Source organism: Hypanus sabinus, chromosome 17 (assembly GCF_030144855.1).
Source record: "Hypanus sabinus isolate sHypSab1 chromosome 17, sHypSab1.hap1, whole genome shotgun sequence".
Classification (NCBI taxonomy): domain Eukaryota; kingdom Metazoa; phylum Chordata; class Chondrichthyes; order Myliobatiformes; family Dasyatidae; genus Hypanus; species Hypanus sabinus.
In genome coordinates this window covers 32,111,477-32,137,836 of record NC_082722.1, presented here as the reverse complement: position 1 = coordinate 32,137,836, position 26,360 = coordinate 32,111,477, and the positions used below count along the sequence as shown (strand labels likewise).

The 26,360-nt window shown below is 42.4% G+C and overlaps 1 protein-coding gene across 1 annotated transcript in view; it reads right to left on the bottom strand.

Moving 5' to 3' along the window:
* Positions 1 to 6,698: 6,698 nt before the first annotated feature.
* Positions 6,699 to 26,360, bottom strand: part of dpep2 (dipeptidase 2) — a 43,669-nt gene continuing 24,007 nt past the window's right edge. Inside the window, exons 7-11 of the mRNA XM_059992810.1 lie at positions 21,658 to 21,834; positions 16,909 to 16,993; positions 12,977 to 13,052; positions 12,762 to 12,897; positions 6,699 to 7,110 (exon numbers count right to left, since the gene is read on the bottom strand). Of these exons, the coding sequence (XP_059848793.1) occupies positions 6,925 to 7,110; positions 12,762 to 12,897; positions 12,977 to 13,052; positions 16,909 to 16,993; positions 21,658 to 21,834 (660 nt within the window). The 3' untranslated portion in view covers positions 6,699 to 6,924. The remainder of the gene's footprint in view (positions 7,111 to 12,761; positions 12,898 to 12,976; positions 13,053 to 16,908; positions 16,994 to 21,657; positions 21,835 to 26,360) is intronic.

Sequence of the window (26,360 nt, the reverse complement as noted above, 5' to 3'; positions counted from 1 at the left end):
ACAAAAGACGGCTATGGAAACAGTGGTGCATTGGTTGTCATCTTCCAAAATTCTACAGATTATGGAATTCTGCAGATTGGAAGATGGCAAGTGCAGCACCATTACTTAAAAAGAGAGGGGGAGAAAAAACAGAGAACCAGTGACCAGTTGGCCTCACATCATTGCATTGAAAAAAGCTAGAGTATAACGTAAGAGTCATGATACTGGAGCACTTCAAAACTATCAGCAGGATTAAACAAAGCTAACATGAAATTTGTTTTTGAGTGGGTAACTGGTAGAATAGGTAAGGGAGAACCACTACAGATGGTAAGCCATTAAGTGTTTTCTTATTCAAAGTACTGTATGAAGTGACATTATTAATGTTTTGAGGTAAGACAATAAGACAGAGGAAAATTAGACCATTCGGCTCAGCGAATATGCTCTGCCTTTTCATTATAGCTGATTTATCACCCCTCTTGACCCTTGACTTCTATCTTCTCCCTCCCTTATTAATCAAGAATCTAGCAACCTCTGCTTTAAATATACCCAATGATTTGACCTCCATAGCCATCTGTGGTAATGAACCACACAAATGGATCCCATCTTCTCGCTAAATAAATTCCTCCTTATCTCTGTTCTAAAGGGATGTCCTTCTATTCTGAGGCCATACCCTCTAGACTCTCTCACTCTAGGAAACATCCTCTCTACATCCACTCTATCTAGGCCTTTCAATATCCGATAGATGGTAAAATTTAACTGTGGAGGATTAATATATTGGAGATGATCTAGAATTGCTCACAATTAAAATTTTTCATGCAATGTGAATATCACATATGCAAAGTTTTCAAGGAGAAACAGTGAATGACATCACACACTGCATGCATTCTGTAGGATTACTTGAAAAACTTGTTTGAATACAAACATATAGCCCACTTTCAAAAGATCACCTTGCCATGACTTTAAAGATGACAAGGATGTTTCCTGGACTTGACGAACTGAGTTATATGGAAAAGTTGAATAGGTTAGGTCTTTATTCCTTAGAAAGTAGAAGATTGAGGGGAGATCTGCTAGAGATATATACACAATTATGAGGGGGATAAATGCAAGCAGGCTTTTTCCACTGAGATTGGGTGAGACTACAACTAGAGTTCATGGGTTAAAGGTGAAATGTTTAAAGGGAACATGAGGGGGAACTTCTTCACAGAGAGTGCTGAAAGAGCGGAAAGAGTTGCCAGTGCATGTGGATGTGGGATCAATTTCAACATTTAAGAGAAATTTGGAGAGATACGGATGGGAAGGCTATGGAAGGCTATGATCCAGGTGTAGGTTAATGGGACTAGGCAGATTAATGGTTCAGCATGGACTAGACGGGCCAAAGGGTTTGTTTCTGTACTGTAGTTTTCTATGGCTCTATGATATCCATTGTTGGATTTCTTTTATCATGTCTAATGTTAGAAATAGCAGATCAATTCTATTTTAGTTCATCATTTTGAGGTTTACCTCTTTTCGTGGATTGGTATTATTCAAGGAAAACAGCATCAATGCCAGGCAGCAAGTAGCTGGGACACAGAGAAAAGGCATAACAGAAAATCTCAGTGATTCTTTTTCTAGGGCAACAAAGGGTATCAAATTTAAATTAATATTGCTGGTTCTGTCATGTTGCTACTATTAGATACCCAAGTATTTTATTGCATTGTTACTCCCCTCTCTGCAAACATCACAGAGATGAAGTACTGAAACAGTACTGTTCATGCAGATTTTTTTCTTTTACCTTAAAGGACCTGTAGTGCAAATTGAAATAGGAACAGGTAATTTCCTAAGAAGAGAAAAATCGGCTCAGGCACGTTTGTGAATTACTGTATGTTAAAAATGAAATGACGAGTAACTGTAACAGTTAATTACCAATTTTTATTGATCAACAGTGAAGTTCACCAAAATAATACTTTAACATTCACTTTTCTACTACTACTGAGAAAATGAGCAAAACAAAATAAGTTCCCTAAATCAAAATACCACTCACGTAAAGTTGAATATTGTTTAAAGATGGTGGTATTCAAATTACTTTGCCTCTAATATTGAAATGCAAAATTAATTCACATATTATGGTATAATTTAGTGTTTAATCAACTAACATATCCACAACTTTGAATAGGGAACCATAATTTGAATTAACAAATGAGAACTTCCATTTGTCAAAACTTTAAAAAGATATCTGTGTTTTGAGTCAGCAAGATTTATAAAGTGAAGGTCAATACTCTACCCATTTTAAAATGGTTATTGTCAACTAAGAATAGTTCAACACAACGGAGCAGTGAAGAGATGGAATGAGTTGCCAGAGGAAGTACCCGAGGCAGGTATAGTTGCAATACTTTAGAGACATTTGGCTAGGTAGATGGAGGGGAGAAGTTTCGGGGGGTTTGTCAGATTGCAGGCAACTGGGACTACTTGGGAGAGTGCTGTAGTGTGCCTGGAAAAGTTGGGTCATATATGGCACAATAGATATTCCTTCCTCCCCTGCCCATAAAACAATCAAAAGTGAAACAAGAACGTCAGCCCCCAAACCTCCCCTCCCCCCCCCACAAAAACAATACAAACACCCCCCAATTCCCCTCTCATGTTAAAGTCATTTACATAAAAGTCTATCCAGTTTAACAGCTCAGCAAAAATTAAATACAGTATCACAGAGCACTACCGCACAGAAACATTTCACACATCAGATTATTATTCTGCCTACTTCCATTGATGAGCACTGCGCAAGAGCCTTCTGTACCCCTCCCATTCACGTACTTATCCAAATTTCTCTTAAATGTTGAAATGGAACCCATTTCCACTAGCAGTTCATTCCACGTGTGGACCACCCTCTGAGTAAAGTAGTTTTCCCTCAGGTCCCCTTTAAATGTTTCACCTTTCATCTTTAACCTATGACCTCAATTTCTAGTCACACCCAACCTCTGTGGAAAAAGCCTGTTTTCATTTACTCTGTTTATACCCTTCATCATTTTGTATACCTCTATCAGATCTTCTCTCATACTCCTACTCTCCAGAAAATAAATTCCTAACCCTTCCTACCTCTCCCTATAACTCAGGCCCTGACAACATCCTTGTAAATTTTCTCCATACTATTTCAATCATATTGATATCTTTCCTGTAGGTAGGTGACCAAACAGCACACAACACTCCAAATTAGTCCCCACCTACGTCTTATACAACTTCAACATAACATCCCAACTCCTGTACTCAGTACTTTGATTTATGAAGGTCAATGTGTCAAAAGTTCTCTTTTATGACCCCATTTACCCTAGACTCCACTTTCAAGGAATTATGGATCTGTATTCCCAGACTACCCTTTTCTACAGAATGCTTCAATGCCCTACTGTTCACTGTGTAAGTCCTATCCTGATTTGTCTCCCAAAGTGCAACACCTCATTTGCCTGCATTAAATTTCATCTGAAAATTTTCAGCCCATTTTTTCCAACTGGTTCAGATCCTGCTGCAAGCTCTGATACCATTCGTTGCTAACCACTACGCCTCCAATCTTGGTGTTATCCGCAAATTACCTGATCCAGTTTACCACGTTGTCAACCAATTTGTTGATGTGGATGACGAGCAACAATGGACCCAGCACTGAACCTTACAGCACTCCACTAGTCACAGGCCTCCAGTCAGTGAGGCAACCATCTACCACCACTCTCTTGCTTCTCCTGCAAAGCCAATGTTGAATCCAATTTACTACCTTATCTTAAATGTCAAGTGACTGAATCTTTTTGATCAGCATCCCATGCTTGAGCTTGTCACAGGCTTTGCTAAAGTCCATGCAGACAATGTCCAATGCCTTTCCTTCATCAAACTTTCAAGTAATCTCCCTGAAAAATTCTGTATGATTGGTTGGACATGACCTGCCACAGACAAAGCCATGTTGACTATTCCTAATTGAGCCCATCTATCCAAATACTTATATATCCAGTCCCTTAGAATACCTTCCAATAATTTTCACACTATTGATGTCTTCAGCCTATAAGTTCCTGATTTATTCTTATAGTCTTTCCTAAACAACAGAATAACATTAGTTCTCCTCTAGTCATAGAAGACTACAGCAGAGAAACAGGCCCCTTGCTCCATCTAGTCCATGCCAAACCATTGATCTGCCTAATCCCATCAACCTGCACTCTGGACCACAGCCCTCCATACCCCTCCCATCTATGTACCCATCCAAATATCTCTTCAATCTTGAGATCGACCTTGTATCCCTCTCCTGCGCTGACAAGCCATTCCACACACTCAACACCTTCTGAGTAAAGAAGTTTCCACTCAAGTTCCCCTTAAACATTCCACCTCTCACCCTTGACCCACGACCTCTAGTTCTACTCTCACCCAACCTCAGTTTGCATTTACCCTGTCTATACCCCTCATAATTTTGTATACCTCTATCAAATCTTTCCTCAATCGTCTATGTACTACGGAATAAAGTCCTAACCTATTCAACTTTTCCCTATATCTCAGGTCCTTAATTTCTAGCAACATCCTTGTAAATTTTCTATGCACTCTTTCAATTTTATTTACATCTTTCCTAAAGGTATGTGACTAAAATTGGACACAGTACTCCAAATTAAGCCTCACCAATGTCTTATGCAATTTCAATAACAATGACATCCCGACTCTTGTATTCAATACATTGATTTATGAAGGTTAATGTACCAAAAGCTTTCTTTACAACTCTCTACCTGTGACTCCACTTTCAGATCCACCTGCGCTCCCAGATCCCTCTGTTCTACCACACTCCTCAGTACTCTACTACTCACTGTGCAAGGCCCACCCTGGTTTGTCTTCTCAAACTGCAAAACTTCACACTTGTCTGCATTAAATTCCACCAGTCATTTTTCATCCCATTTCACTAGTTGGACCAGATCCAGCTGCAAGTTTAGATAGTTTTTCTCACAATCCACTACATCCCCAATCTTGGTGTCATCTGCAGATCTGCTGATCCAGTTAACCACATTATCATCCAGATTGTTGGTGTAGGTGACGAACAACAAGAGACGCAGCACCAATCCCTGTGGCACTCCACTAGTCACAAGCCTCCAGAGAGGCAACCATCTACAACCACTCTCTGGCTTTTTCCACAAAGTCAATGTCTAATCCAATTTCAGCCAAGCAAATTAACCTTCTTGACCAAACTCCCATGCAGGACCTTGTCAGAGGCCTTGCTAAAGTCCATCTAGACAACATCTACTGCCTTGCCTTCATCAACTTTCCTGGTAATATCCTCAAAAAACTCTTTAAGATTGGTTAGAAGCAACTTACTGTAGCACGCACAAAGTCATGTTGATTACCCCTAACCAGTATCTGTCTATCCAAATAGTTGGATATCCAGTACCATAGAATACCTTCCAATAACTTTCCCACAACTGATGTCATGCTCAATGGCCTATAATTTCCTGTCTTAATCATAGAGACTTGCTTAAACAACTGAATAGCATTAACTACATACCCTCCACTCTTCTGGCACCTCACCCATGGCTAAAGATGTTTTAAATATCTCTGCTAATTTCAACACTAGCCACTGTAATTTCAGCACTAGCCTCGCACAGGATCCAGTGGAACATCTTGTCAGGCCCTGGGGATTTATCCACCCAAATCTGCCACAAGGCAGCAAACACTTCCTCTTCCGTAATCTGTATAGGGTCCATGACATGGCTGCTGCATTGCCATATATCTATGGCCTCTGAATAAATACAGATTCAAAAGATTCATTTAAGTTCTCCCTCATCTCTTTCAGCTCCATGCACAGATTACCACATTGAGCCTTCACCTTGTCTGCTAGAGAAAGCTGCTCTCTTCTTTTAACCCTCCAGATATCTTTAGGTGTTCTCTTGTATATCTCATACTCCTCAAGTACCTCGTTCGCTCCTGCTTGCCTATACCTGCAATGCACTTCCTTCTCTTTCTTAATCAGGGCCTCAATAGCTCTTGAAAACCAAGGTTCCCAAACCTGCTATCCTTGTTTTTTAATCTGGCAGGAAAATACAAACTCTGCACTGTCAATTTAGAATCTCAGTTCAAGAACCAGTACTATTCTTTTCCATAATTACCTTGAAACTAAACCTTTTTTCCAGGGCTGAAATGGCTGCCACGAGAGGGCACAGGTTTAAGGTGCTGGGGAGTAGGTACAGAGGAGATGTCAGGGGTAAGTTTTTTACTCAGTGAGTGGTGAGTGCGTGGACTGCCGGCAATGGTGGTGGAGGCGGATACAGTAGGGTCTTTTAAGAGGCTTTTAGATAGGTACATGCAGCTTAGTAAAATAGAGGGCTATAGGTAAGCCTAGTAATTTCTAAGGTAGGGACGTATTCAGCACAACTTTGTGGGCCAAAGGGTCTGTATTGTGCTGTAGGTTTTCTATGTTTCTTTGTTTCTAATGGCACTGGATACAAAGTGTTCCCCTACACAAACTTCTGTCACCTGTCCTGCCTCATTCCCTAATAGGAGATCTAGTATCGCACTCACTCTAATTGAAACTGCTATAAACTGAGTAAGGAAACTTTCCTGAACACATTTGACAAACCCGTTCCCACCCAGCCCTTTTGCAGTATGGGAGTCCCAGTCAATATGTGGAAAGTTAAGATCACCTACTATTACAACCTTATGTTTCTTGCTTTTTATTCTAAGAAAAACATATAAATTGTACTCTCAAAATATCACTTTTGAAGACCTCCCACTTAGTAACATCCTTTTGTCAGGATAAAGTAAAAGGAAGAGATTTGCTGAGTTTTTCAATATTCTCATCTTGTGGGAATCAGAAATTAATGAATTTAAGGCATCCATTTTAGTTAGGGACTGATTTATCCCGATCTACTCCTGACTGTAGTGTTTATGCTCATTTCACTTCTCCACAAAAACACTTAGAAGAGCTTCACTGCCAAGAATCTTTTATTGGATTCACTGTTCAGTTCAGATGGTGCAAATGATGGTGGCAATAATGGCCGATAGGATGATGAAAATGGTGTCCATTATTTTGCTTTTTGACCCGTTTTGAGATGGGAAAGGATTCCTGAGATTCAAGCGACAAGGATTCTGAACTTCCTCGTAGGGAATTTCCTTTTCACTGGGTGGCAGCTTCTTCAGATCCTCTTTAACCTGTTTAAAATAAATTATGTCTTTCAATGATCAAGCTGTTATTGAAGCTACCTAAATTAGTAAACACCTGATGAATTTATCACCTTTATTACCAGCCTAATCACGGAAGTGCTTTCCCCTCAAGATCAATTGTCTTCTCACCATATTCTGGTAATGGAGGAACATATTTTCTGTTCAGTCCAACTTAATCCCTCACACCTATTTCTTGGCTCTAACCTTCGCAGTCTGAAAGTCTTATGGTCAAGCTACAGTTTAGTCCTAACAGACCATGACAGTGTGAAGCACAACTTACCTCAGATAAAATGATAAGCTGAAGACTACCTACTTGTTCCTAGTTTCCATCCACATCCTAAAGATGTGGGGCTGGGAGATTAACTGGCCACTGTAAATCATCCCTATAGTGTGAATGGGCGGTAGAATCTAGTGGGACTTTAAGGGAAAATGGGATTAGTGTAAATGGTTGCCTGATAGTTTGCATAATCTCCTGCTCTACCCTGTCCCTCCCCTCATTACTCTGGCAACCTCTGCTTTACATTCTGAATTGTGATGAAGGGCCTTGACCTGAATCATTGACTACTGTTTTGCATCCAGAGATGCTGCTCCACGTGCTGAGATTCTCCAGCAACTTGTTTTTTGCTGAGTCAGTAGAACTGGCGGAAAGGCTTTTAGATGCTTCATTGCATTTCAGAAAGTTTCAGAAGAGCAGACAGCAATGTCTCATTTCATTAGCTGCAGGAAATGCAAAGTTTTGCTTACTAAAGCTTTGCAGTTTCAATGTTCACTTAAAATATTTTCCATTAAGCGTTTTCCTGGAAACATTCAACTTGGAGTATCTTGGCCATCAACTATGACAAACATTTGTGTGCCTGAAGACTTTGGTTGTAATATTGGTTATTATGGTAGGAAGATGAGGGTTTGATTCTGAAGAATCCAGACACAAAACAGAATTTCCTGGCACAAAGAAAATTAATGTTAAGGGACAGTGGAGACAAAGCACATGAAAATTCTGATATATTTGTCTAGATTTGTCCTGGTTATCCGGATATTACGTGAAATATTTCTTTTTTTAAATGATCCAGCAACATATTAAGAAAGTACATATTCATTGTTAAACTAATCCACCATTTTCGCTGATTTCAAAATTTCAACCACTCAGATGTCAAATAACCGTACTGAACTCACCCTTCTACATCCCATATCAATTTCAACATGTTCTAGAGCAGGAGTAGGCATCCTGGTTCCTTAGCTGGACATAACTATGGCTGCTCTGTTATAACCTCTACATGGCATTGCCACCTACCCTCTGTATCCTTCGCTCCCTTGCTTATCAAGAATCTCTGCCTTAAAAAGGTCCAAAGGCTTTATTTCAACTGTCCTTTAGGGAAGAGAGTCCCAGGATTCAAGACCCACTGCTTGAGTGCATGTGTTCAACGTGACCCCCCAGTGCTAGATCCTCTCACAAAAGTATCCAGCCATCCTGTCAGGACAGGTTTCAATCAATCTACCTCTCACTGCACTGAATCCTATGAGATGCAAGCCTAATCTTTCTAGCTTTGTTTCATAGGATGGCTCATCACTTCCAGGTATGAGCCTGGTAAACCTTCTCTTCACTGCTTCCAACCCATTAACACCTTTCCTGTAATAAAACAATCATTGCAGTGCATAATACTCTAGTTGTAGTCTCACCAATATCTTGCATGACATACTTTACTTCTGTATTTAATTCCCATTCTGATAAGTGATAATGTTATGTTAGTTTTCTGATTTAGACCATAAGACATAGGAGCAGAATTAGGACATTTGGTCCATAAGTCTGTTCCACCATCTCATCATGGCTGATTTAATTTTCCTCTGGGCCTCAATCTCCTGCCTTCTCCCTGTAACACTTGATGCCCTGACCAATCAAGAATCTATCAACCTTCACCTTAAAAATACATAAAGACTTGGTCTCCACAGCTGCCTGCGGCAAAGAATTGGACAGATTCACCACTCTCTGGCTCAAGAAAATGCTTCTCATCTCCGCTCTAAAAGGGTGCCTCTCTATTCTGAGAGTGTGTCCTCTGCTCTTAGACTCTCCCACCGCAGGAAACATCCTCTCCACGTCCTTTTTATCAAGGCTTTTCACCATTCGATAGGTTTCAATGAGGTCACCCCTCATTCTTCAGAATTCTAGTGAATACAGGCCCAGAGCTATCAAACGCACTTTATATGTCGCCATTCAATCACTTTCATGAACCTACTTTGAGCCCTCTCCAGCTTCAGCACATCCTTTCTAACAAGCTGCTTACACTGAATACGAAATATGTTTGGCTTCCAGTTCACTTAAAAACATGGATTGCATGCAATGTTCTGAGTAGCTATACAAAGTAATACAACACAACACATATGTTTATGACAGTATTGGCCAGCATATTTTAAAATATTCCAAGAAAACACTCATTGGAAGTATTGTTGTGAAGTCATGTAAACTTTGGAGTTGAACAATGTAATCAACCAGCTGGTCAGTCACAGAAATCGCCATGGAAAATGGAATTTTTATTTGGAACAAATCCCAGACTGAAGAAAATATTGTTCAACCTTTTAATTTCATAAAAACATTGACACACTTCATTCCAATACTTGGCTCTTCTCTCCTCCCCTACATGAATTCTGTGCTTGGGTAGGCTCCCCCCTCTCTGAAGACTACACGGTACATCCTCTGCTCCTGACCCAACATCTTGTACACCCTGTTTTTCTGATTTCTGCCCTTTGATAGTTATATATTACTCTACGCATTCGTCTCTGTTCAATGGCACAGCAGTAGCCCTACTTTAAATCTCATACTGGAGTTTCCAATTTTTAAAAAATTTTTGCACAGTTCAGTTTGAGGCAAGGAAGTTCTTTGAATAATAGTAGCCAGAGTTAAATTAATAGCCAGAGTTAAATTAATCAAACATGTTTTGAATAACAAATTGTTCTTTGCATCACACACAAAATGCTGAAGGAACTCAACAGGTCAGGCAGTTTTGTGGAAAAGAATAAACATTTGACATTTCAGGCTGAGATCCTTCATCTCTCCTGACTTGCTGAATTCCTCCAGCAATGTGTGTGTTGCTTTGGATTTCCAGTATCTGCAGACCTTCTCACAGAGAATAAGTTCTAGGTCTACTGGGAAATGGAACTGCTGAAAATGCTGGAAAAAGCTCCCATGGAGTCAATGAGTTAATTTACTTCCCTCTATGTTATTGTCAGCAGAAGATTTTTTTTTACTTTATATGTACCCCTCAAGTCCCTTGCTGAAGGCTTTGAAGCAATTTACTTCCATAACGTCCTACAATATTGAGTTCCCCATTTAAACAATGGCATTTCCCCTATTTCTCTTTGGTTTTGATGCAAGGTTTTATTTCTCTAACATGAGTTGCTATACAAATACATTCAAATAGGTTTAGTTTTGTGATCCAGTGTCAGGTGAGAGGAATAATATTTGCTTGAAAACTTTGCTTATGCCTTTAACTTGGAAAGAAAAGATCCTTTGGAAACATTAGGAGCTGTTTGAACCACTATACTTGTCCTGTTGGTCAGTTATCTATTGAGGAACTTACCTACTGACTTTACAGCACAATCCAGTTTACTTCCAGTGAAAATGGCGCTACCAACCATGTGCGATAGCTTCCTGGTAGTCATAAAGCTAAGAAAGCCAACTGAAAACATCACTAAAAATACCTCTCCTGAGATAAATTGTATTAAATTATCACCGCAAACAGTGAAGGGACAAGCAATGACGAGGGGATGAATTGATGTTGATGAAATTCCTATACAGGCCTGTACAGCTGGCCTGGGAACTAGGCCAGAAGGCCCTGGGTGCCTAAGGATAAGTCGAGGCCCAGGCAGAGGAGATTCGAGTTTGATGCTTGTACAACTGGCTCAGGTGTGAGATTGGATCAACTGGGCGCAGAGCTGATTTGAAGAGCTTGAAATTGGCTTCAGGCTGGGTGACGAAATTTGGGCCCGGAGCAAGTCGCTGGGCAGTGTGGTCTGGGTCCAGGACCCTTTGTGGCAACATTGCCTGGGTCCTAGTGCCAGGTACAATGCGCTGTTTAGACAATTTAAACCCCGGGACAGACTGAAGGCCAGAACTGGTTTTGCTCATTCTCCACAATCTTCACTCCTCACTCCAGAGTGTCGGGGGCCCTTCACTGTTCTGTTATTTGGTTAACTTAAACACCGACCCAGATAGACTGAAAAGACAGGGTGTCAGGCGGGACAAGAACTGATTTCACTCATTCACCATAATAGACATCTCCACGGCACTGAGACTATAAAGACTGCCCCAACTACTGTGCTCCATGCCCAGAAATATGATGAAATGATAAGCAAGGCTTTGGGCCTACTCCAGACTGCTCCAGGGTTTGGATCTGAGGACTCAGTTTTGGTTCAGAATGCTGTTGTTCGCTTCAATTGTTTGCATGACTTGTATTTTTTTTCTCTTGCACATCAAGCGTTGGTCTTTTATTTATATTTTTTTCTCTTTAAAATGGTCTCTTTTGGGTTTCTTGCTTTGTGGCTACCTGTGAGCAAGTAAATCTTAAGGTTGTATAATTTATACATTCTTTGATAATAAATGTATCTTGAATCTCCATCAACTGCACAAGTTCATCAGGAATATATTTGAAATACATTTTTCTCTAGCCTTTCACCTTTCCCACCAACCTGGCTTCACTTCTCATCTTTTAGCTTGTCCTCCTTCCCCTCCCCCCACCTTTTTCTTCTGACATCTTTCCCCTTCCTTTCCAGTCCTGATGGAAGGTCTTGGCCTGAAACGCCGATTGTTTATTCATTTTCATAGATGCTGCCAGACCCGATGAGTTCCTCTGGTATTTTGTATGTGTTGATCTGAAATACCAGCTGGATACCTGCCTACGGTGATATCCAGTGGCAGCAATTCCCAACAGGCGGCGATCAGGACTCAGGGAGGGCCTGTCATTCATAGGCCCAAGCTATGTGTTACCTGTCGTCACTCCCCCTAATCCCAACCCTCCATTTGCCCCAAACCTGACTCCACCAATACCCTTTTCTCTAAACCAGCCCCTCCAAGTGACCACCCCAAATTCAATTCGCCAAACCTCATCACCTAAACCTGAGCACACAAAACTGTGTTCCGACCCTGACCAAACCCAACCACACAAAATTAATTGCCCCATTCCCCAAACCTAACACACCCAAAACTAACCCCAACATTGACCCTATACAAACTTATACCAAAACACTCTAAACCCCATTCCTAGTAAACTGTCTGAACACCCCACCCAGACCTAAACTAGCCCCAACCTGCTGGCAAAACCTGATCCCAATAACTCACCTCCAAAACCCAGTGCATAACTTAAGTTTCCTTCCTTGCAAAGAGCAACAGACTTACCAAGCTGATTCCTTAGCCAGGCCCCTACTCCCAACCATTCCTTCCCCCTCCCCCCCCCCACCCCACACTCCACTGGTGTTCCTTGGTCACCCTTCTCTCATCTTCATCAAAAAAGATGATATATTGGTTGTGGTAGTGTAGCTCACGTTTATCTTATGTTTCCTGTACTGTAGCAGCCTCATTGTTCCGCACGGTGTAAACAGACATTCACAGCTTCCTTCCCCTTCCCCCAGTCTCACACTTATAAACTTCTTACCTCTTCAACTCTCTGGAAAACACGGAGAAAGTTATTTCGTAATACAGCTTTTAATTCTTTTTCCAGCCAGTTCCGCTTCAGCAATTCCTCTATGAGTGCAGGATATTTTGACACATCTTCTAGACCCTGAGGAAACCTGCAATCCACCATAATGTCAGGAAGTGTTTGGCAATGTAACAAAATAATTAACTGTTGGAGTTCTGCTGCATACAAACCCAGAAGTGCCATCATAGTCCCCCCCTATTCCAACCGACTGATATCCAGCGATCTTCTTGACGTGGTCAAAGTGATCTGTAACAGCAGCAGCAAGTTGCAACATAGATCTTGATGAGAAGTTCAGTACTCTAGTTATATGCTCAAAAATGTTCAAAATTTGACGAGCAGAAAGCAATCTGCTGGAGGAACTCGGAGAGTTGGTCAGCATCTGTGTGGGAGCGGGGGAGACAGTTGACGGTTGTCAGCATCTGTGTGGGAGCGGGGGGAGTCGGTTGACAGTTGTCAGCATCTGTGTGGGAGTGGGGGGGACGGTTGGTCAGCATCTGTGTGGGAGTGAGGGGAGACAGTTGGTCAGCATCTGTGTGGGAGCGGGGGAGACAGTTGACGGTTGTCAGCATCTGTGTGGGAGCGGGAGGAGTCGGTTGACGGTTGTCAGCATCTGTGTGGGAGTGGGGGGAGACGGTTGGTCAGCATCTGTGTGGGAGTGGAGGGAGACAGTTGATGGTTGTCAGCATCTGTGTGGGAGCGGGAGGAGTCGGTTGACAGTTGTCAGCATCTGTGTGGGAGCGGGGGAGACAGTTGACGGTTGTCAGCATCTGTGTGGGAGCGGGGGGAGTCGGTTGACAGTTGTCAGCATCTGTGTGGGAGCGGGGGAGACAGTTGACGGTTGTCAGCATCTGTGTGGGAGCGGGGGGAGTCGGTTGACAGTTGTCAGCATCTGTGTGGGAGCGGGGGAGACAGTTGACGGTTGTCAGCATCTGTGTGGGAGCGGGGGGAGTCGGTTGACAGTTGTCAGCATCTGTGTGGGAGCGGGGGAGACAGTTGACGGTTGTCAGCATCTGTGTGGGAGCGGGGGGAGTCGGATGACAGTTGTCAGCATCTGTGTGGGAGCGGGAGGAGTCGGTTGACGGTTGTCAGCATCTGTGTGGGAGTGGGGGGAGACGGTTGGTCAGCATCTGTGTGGGAGTGGGGGGAGACAGTTGACGGTTGTCAGCATCTGTGTGGGAGCGGGGGGAGACGGTTGACGGTTGTCAGCATCTGTGTGGGAGTGGGGGGAGATGGTTGGTCAACATCTGTGAGGGAGCGGGGGGAGACGGTTGACGGTTGTCACCATCTGTGTGGGAGCGGGGGGAGACGGTCAGCATCTGTGTGGGAGCGGGGGGAGACGGTTGGTCAACATCTGTGTGGGAGCGGGGGAGACGGTTGGTCAGCATCTGTGTGGGAGCGGGGGGAGACGGTTGGTCAGCATCTGTGTGGGAGTGGGGGGAGACGGTTGGTCAGCATCTGTGTGGGAGCGGGGGGGAGACGCTTGACCATTGGTCAGCATCTGTGTGGGAGCAGGGGGGAGACGGTTGGACAGCATCTGTGTGGGAGTGGGGGGAGACGGTTGGTCAGCATCTGTGTGGGAGTGGGGGGAGACGGTTGACCATTGGTCAGCATCTGTGTGGGAGCAGGGGGGATGGTTGACCGTTGGTCAGCATCTGTGTGGGAGCGGGGGGAGACGGTTGACCGCTGGTCAGCATCTGTGTGGGAGCGGGGGGAGACGGTTGGTCAGCATCTGTGTGGGAGCGGGGGGAGACAGTTGGTCAGCATCTGTGTGGGAGCGGGGGGAGACAGTTGGTCAGCATCTGTGTGGGAGCGGGGGGAGACGGTTGGTCAACATCTGTGTGGGAGCGGGGGGAGACGGTTGGTCAGCATCTGTGTGGGAGCGGGGGGAGATAGTTGGTCAGCATCTGTGTGGGAGCGGGGGGAGACGGTTGGTCAGCATCTGTGTGGGAGCGGGGGGAGACGGTTGGTCAGCATCTGTGTGGGAGCGGGGGGAGATGGTTGGTCAGCATCTGTGTGGGAGTGGGGGGAGACGGTTGGTCAGCATCTGTGTGGGAGCGGGGGGACGGTTGACCGTTGGTCAGCATCTGTGTGGGAGCGGGGGGAGATGGTTGGTCAGCATCTGTGTGGGAGTGGGGGGAGACGGTTGACCATTGGTCAGCATCTGTGTGGGAGCAGGGGGGATGGTTGACCGTTGGTCAGCATCTGTGTGGGAGCGGGGGGAGACGGTTGGACAGCATCTGTGTGGGAGTGGGGGGAGACGGTTGACCGTTGGTCAGCATCTGTGTGGGAGTGGGGGGAGACGGTTGGTCAGCATCTGTGTGGGAGTGGGGAGAGACGGTTGGTCAGCATCTGTGTGGAAGCGGGGGGAGACAGTTGGTCAGCATCTGTGTGGGAGCGGGGGGAGACAGTTGGTCAGCATCTGTGTGGGAGCGGGGGAGACGGTTAGTCAGCATCTGTGTGGGAGTGGGGGGAGACGGTTAGTCAGCATCTGTGTGGGAGCGGGGGAGACGGTTAGTCAGCATCTGTGTGGGAGTGAGGGGAGACAGTTGGTCAGCATCTGTGTGGGAGCAAGGGGAGACGGTTGATGGTTGTCAGCATCTGTGTGGGAGCGGGGGGAGACGGTTGACGGTTGGTCAGCATCTGTGTGGGAGTGGGGGGAGACGGTTGGTCAGCAACTGTGTGGGAGCGGGGGGAGACGGTTGGACAGCATCTGTGTGGGAGTGGGGGGAGACGGTTGACCGTTGGTCAGCATCTGTGTGGGAGTGGGGGGAGACGGTTGGTCAGCATCTGTGTGGGAGCGGGGGGAGACAGTTGGTCAGCATCTGTGTGGGAGCGGGGGAGACTGTTGACGGTTGGTCAGCATCTGTGTGGGAGCGAGGGGAGACGGTTGGTCAGCATCTGTGTGGGAGCGGGGGGAGACTGTTGACGGTTGGTCAGCATCTGTGTGGGAGCCGGGGGAGACAGTTGATGTTTAAGTCAAGACCTCGAGTACTCCAGCAGTTTGATTTCTGCTCCAGTTTCCAGCATCAACACTCTTTTGTGTCTCAACATTTAAAGATTTTGTTCAATATTGTCAAAAATTACTTTTTAAATAAAACAGAATGTCAGTGGTTGAGTGTACAAGATTCAGGTTTTTCACTTGCTCTACTGGTCTACATGTACAAACTGACTGATCAGTCAGAAGCATGGTTGGACACCACTAAACCCATTCTGCCCATTTCAGAAGTTGATTCTTCTAAAGCCACTAAACCAGTTTTCTCAGACTTGAACACATAGTTACCTAACTTTGCTTTATCTATTTTTCATCTGAACTTCAACAGGTACCAAAGCTCCCCACATATATTGCAATACTCTAGTAGCAATATTTATTTATTACGGCCATACCCTAGAACCTCTGTGCATTCCTCTGAGTTTTTCACTCCAAATGTGACAGCTTCTTGATCAATTACTTTAATTCATATTTCCTTGATAAAGACACTTTCGGAAAGAATTTAGCAATGGTGAATGCTCTGCTCGTGTCTTTAATTTACTCTTAAATTTAAACTATATATAACTCTTGGAATCATAGAAGGAGGCCATTCAGTCCTGCAAATCTATGCTGGCATTCCCTGTAATCTATTTTTTCTCCCTCTCTCAACACCTTACTGAGCCTGTTATCACCTACCTATACTGGGAGTAATTTACAATACCCAATCAGCCTGCTAAGCAGCACAACTTTGCCATGTGGGAGAAAACCAAGTCACCCAGGAAACTGGGGCAGATACAGGGAGAAGGTACGAATTCGTCAGGGGCGGTACCTGAGGTCAGGTTTGTACCTCGGTCACAAGAGCTACGTCTCAGAGTGCTGCCATCCTGAGATTCAAGCACGGCTTTCCCCCACATTTCTCAACCATCATTAGCTTCAAAACACTTTGTTAGTAGACACATGGAAAATTATTTAATTATGAGGTGCAATTGTTAGTTTAGGTAAATATTGGGACATCAAGAAATGTACCCCCTCCCCCAGTAAAATCAATCAATCAATAAAGCCAAATAAAAGAACTGAAGACCATAAGACATAAGACCATTTCCTTAAACAAATATGTTTGTATAAATCCTGTACCTGCAACTAGAGAAACATTTGCCAGCTCCTGACAGGCCACAAAACCAGGGTAAAAGTTCACCATCACGAGACCTTCTTTCTCTTTCTGAAAAGTAGAAGTAGATCACAGCTGCACTAATTGTGTAGGCGTCGAAACCGGATTCCACTCAATTCTGGAGCGTCAGAACGTGGTTGTATTTAGCAAGAACAGCAAATTCTGTCCCCCCTCGAAAGAAACATGAATCTAGATAAAATCCATTTTAAAGTACATTGGGATGGATAATGTAAGGAAAGGTGTCCTAAAATAAAAGCTGTGTTCCTGAACGTGACTGGGCATAGTTAAATACATCTGAGAGCATTTTGCAGTACTGCACTCAGAAGTGCCTTTAAAGGCATTCTCTCCACGACAGCCAGGCACACTAATACATGCCAGCAGACAGAACAGTGATAAGCTCTGCTGCACAGAGCAATAGCACCAGGAAGATCTCACAATCTCACAGATACGTCAAGGCAACTTACACACCACTATAAATACTACCCCCTTAAACATACATCTACACGTTAAATTCAGTGAATAATCAGGAAAGTGACATTATGTTAACTCTTATTAATGATAGCTATAAAACAATCTTCAGGGAGGAAAGCTACCATCCTTAACAGCTAACCTGCTCTGGTCTAGCCTAAATATGAGTCATAACCCACGCTATAATGCTGAAATTGGACTGTACTCAATTTTAGGGCATCAGAACATGGTTGCAATTAGTACTAAAATGTAATTGTGCCCCTCTCAAAAAAAAAATTCATGAAGCTGAACAAAATCCATTTTGAAGTGTGTTGGGATGGCCTAAAAGCACACAGTCATTGGTAGTTCATCAATATATACTTCAGAGACCATTTGGAATGGGGTCACAAAAAATGATTTTTTTTCAATATAAGGGATTCCTCTGCATCTTCAAATTCATCTTTACCAACTCAGTGAGAGGGAACAACTTCCTCCAGCCAAACTGTAATTCCAAAGCAGCTATTCTATTTCAGTACTCTAACTCCTTCAGTTTTCACTGCCCCTCATGCCTCACTGTGACATATTGCTATGATCAACTGCCTGTGAAGTGAGATACTAGGGTATTAAGACAGTGTAATAAGTTTTGATTAAGGTATTATTGATTTGGCATCTTCATAAAGTATTCTGAATGCACTTGAGCTGCTGAAATACATCTTAATTACTGCAAATAAGATGCATTTCAGCTGTCTGAGTGCAAACTTAATGTGCCAAGCTAAGTTACAAAGGTGTGGCAGCTGCTGGCATCACTGCCTATAACATCTATTCTATGTTGTCCCTTCTTTAGGAACAACCCTTTAGGTTTGGAGATTGAAAACATCAGTATCAGGTCAGGCAGAATTAATAAGAAATTATGGCTTGTTTAAGGGAGTGTGCCATCACTACAGTGATCAGTGTCAATTGTAGATGGTACATTATTTATTGAGCTCCATTGTGTAATTTAAAATAGTTACTTGTTGCAATGACTTAAAATTAATGTTGCCTCATTCCTGGAGTCTCATGAGCAATTGCTCATGGCTGGGTGACTGTAGGCTTTACGAGCTTAAAATATTAGCCCATCTAAGTGTCATTCAACACCAAACTGATCAAAATGTGAATAGATTATTCATATTTCCTGGAAATTAAACTTTATTGATGTAGAGCAGCAGTCCAAAGGCTTCATGATTTTGATCAATGTTTAGACCTGTAGAGAGGAACTGATCAGAGGAATCAGTATATTGACTAGAGGTCATAGTTGTTTCTGCAAGGCATCTCTCATCAAGAAATATAGAGGAGTTGTATGAAGCCATATATGTATGTAATAGAAGCAGTGAATCATTCATGTCAGTGTCTTGTCCATACTGCGTTGCCACTAGGCTATAAACGTTCAGGAGCAGTGTGTAGTTAAGTGCCTTGCTCAAGGACACACACGCTGCCTCGGCTGAGGCTCGAACTAACGACCTTCAGATCGTCAGCCCAAAGCCTTAACCACTTGGCCGTGTACCAAGTGTTGTTTTCAATGCAATCCTACACACAGGATACGAGGACCTTTGTTTCATCTAGCTTTTCTGCTGACTACTCTATGCTCTGTGGACACAACTTGGTTTTCCATTGTGGAATTTTCTTCTGCAGGTTCCTCACATGAATAGTCCTCTTACCCTGTGTACGCTGAATGCCAACCTCCACTGGGAGATAAGGCTCTGGAGGATGAGTAAGGCCAAGGGTGGCCTCAAGGCCTTCAGGCACCTTCTCCATGCTACACCAGTGCTATCTTCAATCGGAAAGGTAGTGCAGCCTGCTGCCAACGATGATGAACTCTCAACATCTCATTGGTGTACACTACAATGTGTACACGAACTTCGACAACAGGCAAAAAGGCTTTGCTGTTTTCCACTCCAGGCAATCATTGTATCCGTGCTGACAATGTGGCTGGAGAGGACACTGTTGTGAAGAGCCGGCAAGTTTGTGGGTAGCCTTTGTACCCCAATATCTATCCTTGCAGGCAGAGCTGGCAGCTGGAAATATCCAACAAAGTGAACTCCTCAGGATGAAGGAGTCACGTATGCTTCCTGGAAACAAATACTTCTGTTCCATTTCTACCTGCACCCTGAGGGCAGAGAACCTTCCATGTTTTTAAAAACCACTAGATTATGAAGGGAAGCTCTGTGGCCACACACGTGCACTTGTGGGAAGCAACAATATTGGGCAATCTCACCGCCTTTGCTGCTGCCTGTTCCTCACGGAGACCAAAGTAACTGCAATGATTTCTTCTCAGGTTAAGATCTGAGTTATTCTCTATTGCAACAGTTTGTCTCCCAGTTTGCCGCTACCTGTTAGAATCACAGAGATGTACAGCACAGAAACAGGCCCTTTGGCCCATCTAGGCATGGACTAGCAGGGCCAAAGGGCCTGCTTCAGTGCTATATTTCTCAATGACTCTAACAAGTAACAACAAATTGTAAGACATGGCAGTGAGCTCCTGTGGTGACCTTAGATCATGTGATGACAACTTTGAGAGTCAACGTGGCATTGAATTCCCAGAAAGAAGACTGTGACTAAAAGATTCCTGAAGAATATCACTAACTTCAGTGATATTCTGTGAATAAATCTGTGAATACATTATTCTTTAGGGAAGTCCAGTATAATGTGGTGGCTCTGAATTTTTTCTCACTGGTACACCTCCTGACCTGAAGCTCCAGACTCACCATAAACAACCACCGTGACAGGTCCAGTAGTGTCAAGACTGATGGATTTGAGAAATACAGCAAATAAATACTAGGGAAAAAAACACTATCTCTGAGCTGTAGTACACTCTGAAGTCTTTGGGAGATGCTTAAGTGCCTTTACTCAATTCTGTCACCTGTCGCGGATGTCAGGAGAAAGTCCCTTTAAATAGCAAATAGAATAACCAACCTGTTCTCATTAAATTCTTCAACAAAGGTGCAGCTTTTGCCATTAATTGATAAGGATAAAAATGGACGCTCTGTGAATAGTGATGATAAGTTTGGTGCACAGGCAACACTTGGAATAGCAAGTGTACTAGCTCAAATAGCTCATGCAAGTGCCAGATCCAATTCTTCTTCTGTTCTAACTTCACATTGAAATGGTTTCCAGTGCTACTTACTCCCATTTGAGTTAAAGTTGGAAAAAATGACATCCAAAATCTCATTGCTAGTCTCTGTGGTCTCATGAGATTCTCATTTTTAAAGCTTCTTTTATTTTCCATCTTACCTTCAGAGCTTCTTGCATGATCCCTAGCTCAGAGAATGAACTGACAAAATGGAAGTAAGAAGAGGCCATTTGACCCCTCATATCTGTTCTACCATTCAATATGATCATAGCTAGTCTTTTATACCAGCATCACTTTCCTGTACTAATCCTGTACCCCCTGCTTCCTATATCGAACACACTCACAATAGTTTCCTTAGTGTATCAAGGAATGAGGCATGAAGGCAGACTAGGCTCCTTTTCATTATTTTGCAGCATCTATCAGCCTCTACTTGAAATTTTCCTTCTATTGACACATCGATGATTGGGACCTTGCTCCAAGGGAAAACAAAAAAATGAAGAAATACTTCTATTCCTTTTTGGACTTAAAGAATAACACACTGACACACTCTTATTATAAACAAACATATATAAATGGCTTAAATCTAATACCAACCCAACCGAAGTAAAATGTCATAAAATCCTACAGGGATCAATAGTGATACACAGCGATGCAGCGGGTAGTACAGATGCTTCACAACTCCAGCGACTCAGATTCAGTCCTGACTTCTCGTGCTGTCTGCGTGCAGTTTGCAGATTGTGGCCACATGGATTCCTTCCTATATCCCAACAGCGAGCCAACTGTTCAGTAAGTTGTCAACTAGTACAGATGGCTGGTAAGAGAATCAGGGGTGGTAAATGAGAAGTGGTTACAGGGAAATAAATGTCAGCATGGGTTTAGTGGGAAGGCTCTCAGAGTTGACAGATCCAATCAGCAAATGGCTTCTTTCAATGTCATTACAAAATATGGAGTATGAAATCTGGGAAATGCTGTGTTACAAAGGTATAGCAGGATATGCCTGAGGAAATTTCCCAGCTTATATCAATGAGTTTTTCCTCTGATTATTTTTCTGGCGAAGATCCACTGCCAAAAGGCTATATCATAGATCAGCAATTTACAATTTTCTACATTCTCTAAGGAATTAACAAAGACATTTTTGTAGAGTTGAGTTAAAAGCACTTACAATCAAGTGAAGAAGCTTATCTGGAACATTTCGGGGATGTTTGCAGATGGCATAGGCTGAAGAATGACTGAATATGACTGGAGCCTTGGAAATCTTTAGCACCATCTCTGCTGTGTCTGTGGCAGTGTGTGACAGATCTATTATCATCCCCAATCGATTCATCTCCAACACCACCTCCTGGAAATTCAACAAGAAATTCCATATTATGGTTATTCATGTTCTTACTGGGGCTTGGCCTGAATGGAATTAAAGTACGTTACTGAAAATAAACCTCGTTAGCATTGTTTTAATATTCTTGACAGGTATACAACAGCCACTGAATTGGAGCTGCGCACAACGTCAATTTACTCAGAAACTGTCTAATGAGCAAAGGAAACAAACCATAGCGACCTCTCCAAAACAGGAGATTAAATTTCCCAGAGAAAAAAATAGTGGGTGAAGGGTACTTATGTATAAATTCTGTCAAATCATAGAATTGTACAGCACAGAACCGTACAACATATACACCATTTGGAAGAACTCATCCAGACCAACTAGTGGGCACCCTTGTATATTAACCCCATCACTCAGCACTTGATGGGGAGTCCTATGTGCTTAAGCAATCATCTAGGCACCTCTTAAATGCTTACTTAACATTAAGAAGGCTCGGGATGAACTAGAAAACCTACCTTCTACAGTTTCTTCTCATAACTGAACTATTTCAGCCCAGGCAAAGTCTTGCTAAATCTCCTTCGAACCCTTCCAGAACTGAATGCAGTACTCCAGCTAAGGCTTGACCAACATTTTATAAATTGAAAGCATACCTTCAATGCATAATGTCTTGGGAAATCCAAACCTATGAATCCTTTGCTCTTCAGGGAGAACCAGGTAGGGTACAGAGGCTCTGAGTTTTTTTCCCACTTTGCATTCTCACATATGGTAAGCAGCATTTTGTGAATAAAGTCAATTTATAGCAACATATTCACCAAAGTTTATTGACAGTAATCACCAACCCATTTCCATGCTGTCTGCCTATAACATTATCTAACTGTGTAGAATGTAAAGCTGCCTTTTAAACTCATTAAAGTGAACCTTGTCAGTCAATGCCAAGGATTGAAACATGCATCAACAAATATTTATTCTCTATACTGATCACTTCTAAACATATTAAATCATAAGCACATGTAGTAACCTCTGTATCATAACTACTTTTGGCTCCATCCTAACTTCACAAACTTGAAGTAGCAGATGACAGTTTTATGTGTCCTTTAAATAGCACTTAAACATGGCAGTGATATTGACAAATGAATTGAGCTTACACTGTGAGCATATTCCTGCTGAGGCTGTGACTAGAGCCATTAAACCCAAAACATGCTCACCATTACAGATAATCCTTAGTTTCTCCTGAGAAATCAATTGCTGTGTTCCCCGTAGTACCGCAGTGATTATGCATCAGCATCACTTCAAAGAAGTCTTTCTGGACAAATTGTGAAAAGTGCTACGTAATTGGAAACTTTTCTCTTCTCTCTTAATCTACGATGTCATTTGCTTGTTTCAGTACATCACAGAAGGTTGATTCTCTCCATGAAGCCATGTTGCCATATCATCAGCAGTTCAAGAGTCCCCACCGTGTCATCCCGAACTTTCGTGTGGCAGCCTGCTCCCTGAGTTCTAGGTAACTTACATATTTATGATATTGAGTATTAGTTTTTCACCTGGAATTGCACTGCTGCTGAGAACCATTGGAATGCAGGAAAATACAATGGAAATGGGCGTTAAATTGAAGGTACTTCATAATGTCAGTCCACAACACCACATTTCAAGAGAAAGGTCATCTAGTGTAGAGCTAGGTGTGAGAATTGAAATATTAGAATCAGCAAAGCCTAAATGATTTTCAATTTTACAATTATGATAACATTGTTAAAAATTGAACAATGTCGATAATGTATACTGGTAGTTAGCAAAAAAGCAATAGCAGTTGCTCCTGACTTTGAAGAAAGTTTCCCACAACGAGACAGCCATCTCTGTAGTGACAGTTCCCCCTTTTCTAATATCTGATCTCTTGCTGGGTGCTGGTTCAGACAGTTCCCTGGGGTCCAACAGCTACTAACATCACAGAGCTCTCTGAGGCTTATAGATACCAGTACAAAAAAGAGGGCAGTTTTAATCAATATCCAATATATGTGCGTGAATAAAGCAGAAACTGGAATATCAGTAACATAATTCGATTATTTTTAAATTTCTTGCATTTTGAGATATTTATGAGTGAATTACAATCAAGTTTTATCAAATTAATGGTTTTTTAGACTGAGTGGTTTTCTAAATTGTAACCATTGCTTAAAATGGTCATCACAAGCTCACACTGACCTGGTGTCAATAGGTTCATCCATCTCTCTGGTGAGAATCCATTTTCCAATCCCCTTTGTTAAGCTTACAGAGCATTCTGTTGTGGAACAAGTTCATAAAGCATTTCCTCTCTCCTGGCTGATGTCCTGCCTATCTGGCAAATGGCACACGCTTGTCCAGGTGAGCAGGTTCGGACTGGGATGCAAGTAACAAGCAAGTTTCTTGGATTCAAAATCACCAGCTTCTCCTTAGCTAGGCCCAATAATCAACCCCTTCTAACCAGGTCCTGTTCTGCTGAGGATATCCTTGGCAAGACTGTGAGGAAATTCAGGCCTCAGACCATCAGTACGTTGTCCCATGATTGAGTGAAATGTGAGGCTGCTATAAAAACTTTGTTTACTGTATTACATTTTTCATTGTAACCCCCATGACTACAGGCAGTGAGGGATTAACTTCTCAAAGACTGGCTCATCAAATCAATTCAAATAGATTAACTGCAGAGCACCGGCTTCTTCACACAGTCAGAACCTAGCTAATTGTTAGAAGGGATTGATTATTGGCAGCATTGGAATGGCAGGAGGAATAGTTTTTTCTACATTTCTCAGTATCATCAGTAGTTCATTAAAAGTATAACCGAAATGCAACCAATCTCCCAAACACAACTAGTCTGAGACCAAAAGGAATTGACCTGGTTTAAGAGCTAATTGTACCATAAACTTAATCATTTTTTGGAAAGGATGGCTACTTCCACACAAGTTCAGAGGTCAAAGAGTACTGGCCTGGGTGAGGACTTAAAAACAATTTGCTAAAATTACGGTTACTTCCTTCGGAGTCTCCTTGAAAATATACAACAATCCAACCAAACCATAGTCCGTGGCTGCTCAGAGTGAGAAAGAGCACAACTGGCACTGAGAGCTTTACAGTTCGGAACAGAGAAGCTCAGTATAAACAGCAGAAGATAGACACGGTCTCTCAACTACCCAGCTGGCTGCCTCTGCAAGCAACTTTTGACCCACCAGTGGCAGAGTCTCAGGGTCCACAAACCTGGAGTGAAAGCAGCTCATCTTCTCTTCCAATGCAGGGGGAAGACTTTCCTGACACAAATACTTCAAATCTGCATCATACTAATAGTGGTCATTTGCACGTCAATCTTGTTTAAGATGATTTTTATTGTAGTCAAGATGAATGCTCCTCAGAAAATTGTTTCTATTTTAATAGCACTTAATAAAGCCTTCCTGCCGAAGGGTTTCGGCCCAAGACATTGACTGTACTCTTTTCCTACTGAGTTCCTCCAGCATTTTGTTTTGGGGGGGGGGGGGGGCCTGGATTTCCAACATCTGCATATTTTCATTCATTAATAAAGCCTTCCATCATTTGTTATTCAAGCTGATTCAGCCTAGCCTTCTTTTCAAGTGAATACCATTTTATTTGCCTGTTTTATAACGCAGGACAGTACAGCACAGCACAAGAACAGGACTCTATGACGCTGGCACCAAACACGAAGCCAAATTAAATGGAATTTCTTCTGCCTGTACATGATACATATCCTTTCATTCCTTGCATATTGCGTCTATTTAAAAGCCTCTTAAATGCCACTGTTGTATCTGCATCTCATGGTTCTCCAATTAGGAGCACTTTTGACCACTGGAAATTCTGAAAAAACAAATTTCTTGAAACTCTATTTTGTTTAGGTTATAACCTTTATTTTAGGCTCTGGAATGAAGACCAGATCTTTGTATTGATCATCCTTTAAGAGAACTATTATCTTTTACGGCATTTTGCAGAGTTTTCATGGATGAGTATTATTACCACCATACCATCAACTGAATTTAACAAAATGAAATGACAAAGATTTCAAAGTCAACCCTGCAAATAAAAACCATGCCCTTTGTTAAATTTGTTTAAACTCATTTTTAAATACAGTCAGAATATGTTTTTGAGCCAAATTTTCTTCAGTGTGTCAATATATTCTATGGCTAAACAATGAAACATGTTTATTAATTAGACTGTTGGAATTTTAACCCTTTTTGACAGAATGCAAATTTTTGCATCAAAGCACTTGACTCCAGCAAATGAGTTCAGACCCGTATTACTTTATTTCCCATCAAAATATGCACTGCAATGGTAATAGTTTCAATATTGACAAACAATGGTTTTAGTTTAACATTAACTCTGACAAAACATCTGTCCATCTAGAAGTAACACTTAAAAATAAAATCACATCCTCGTAGTCTGCACTATTTATCAAAATTCCTTAAGAGAACTTTGTTAAAAACATCCATGTGAAACATGAACAGAGGCAGCCCAGCTAAGCGAGGCATTGTCTAATCTTGTTTTAAAAAAAACAATAATGCTAACAAAACATCTGCCTACTCCTC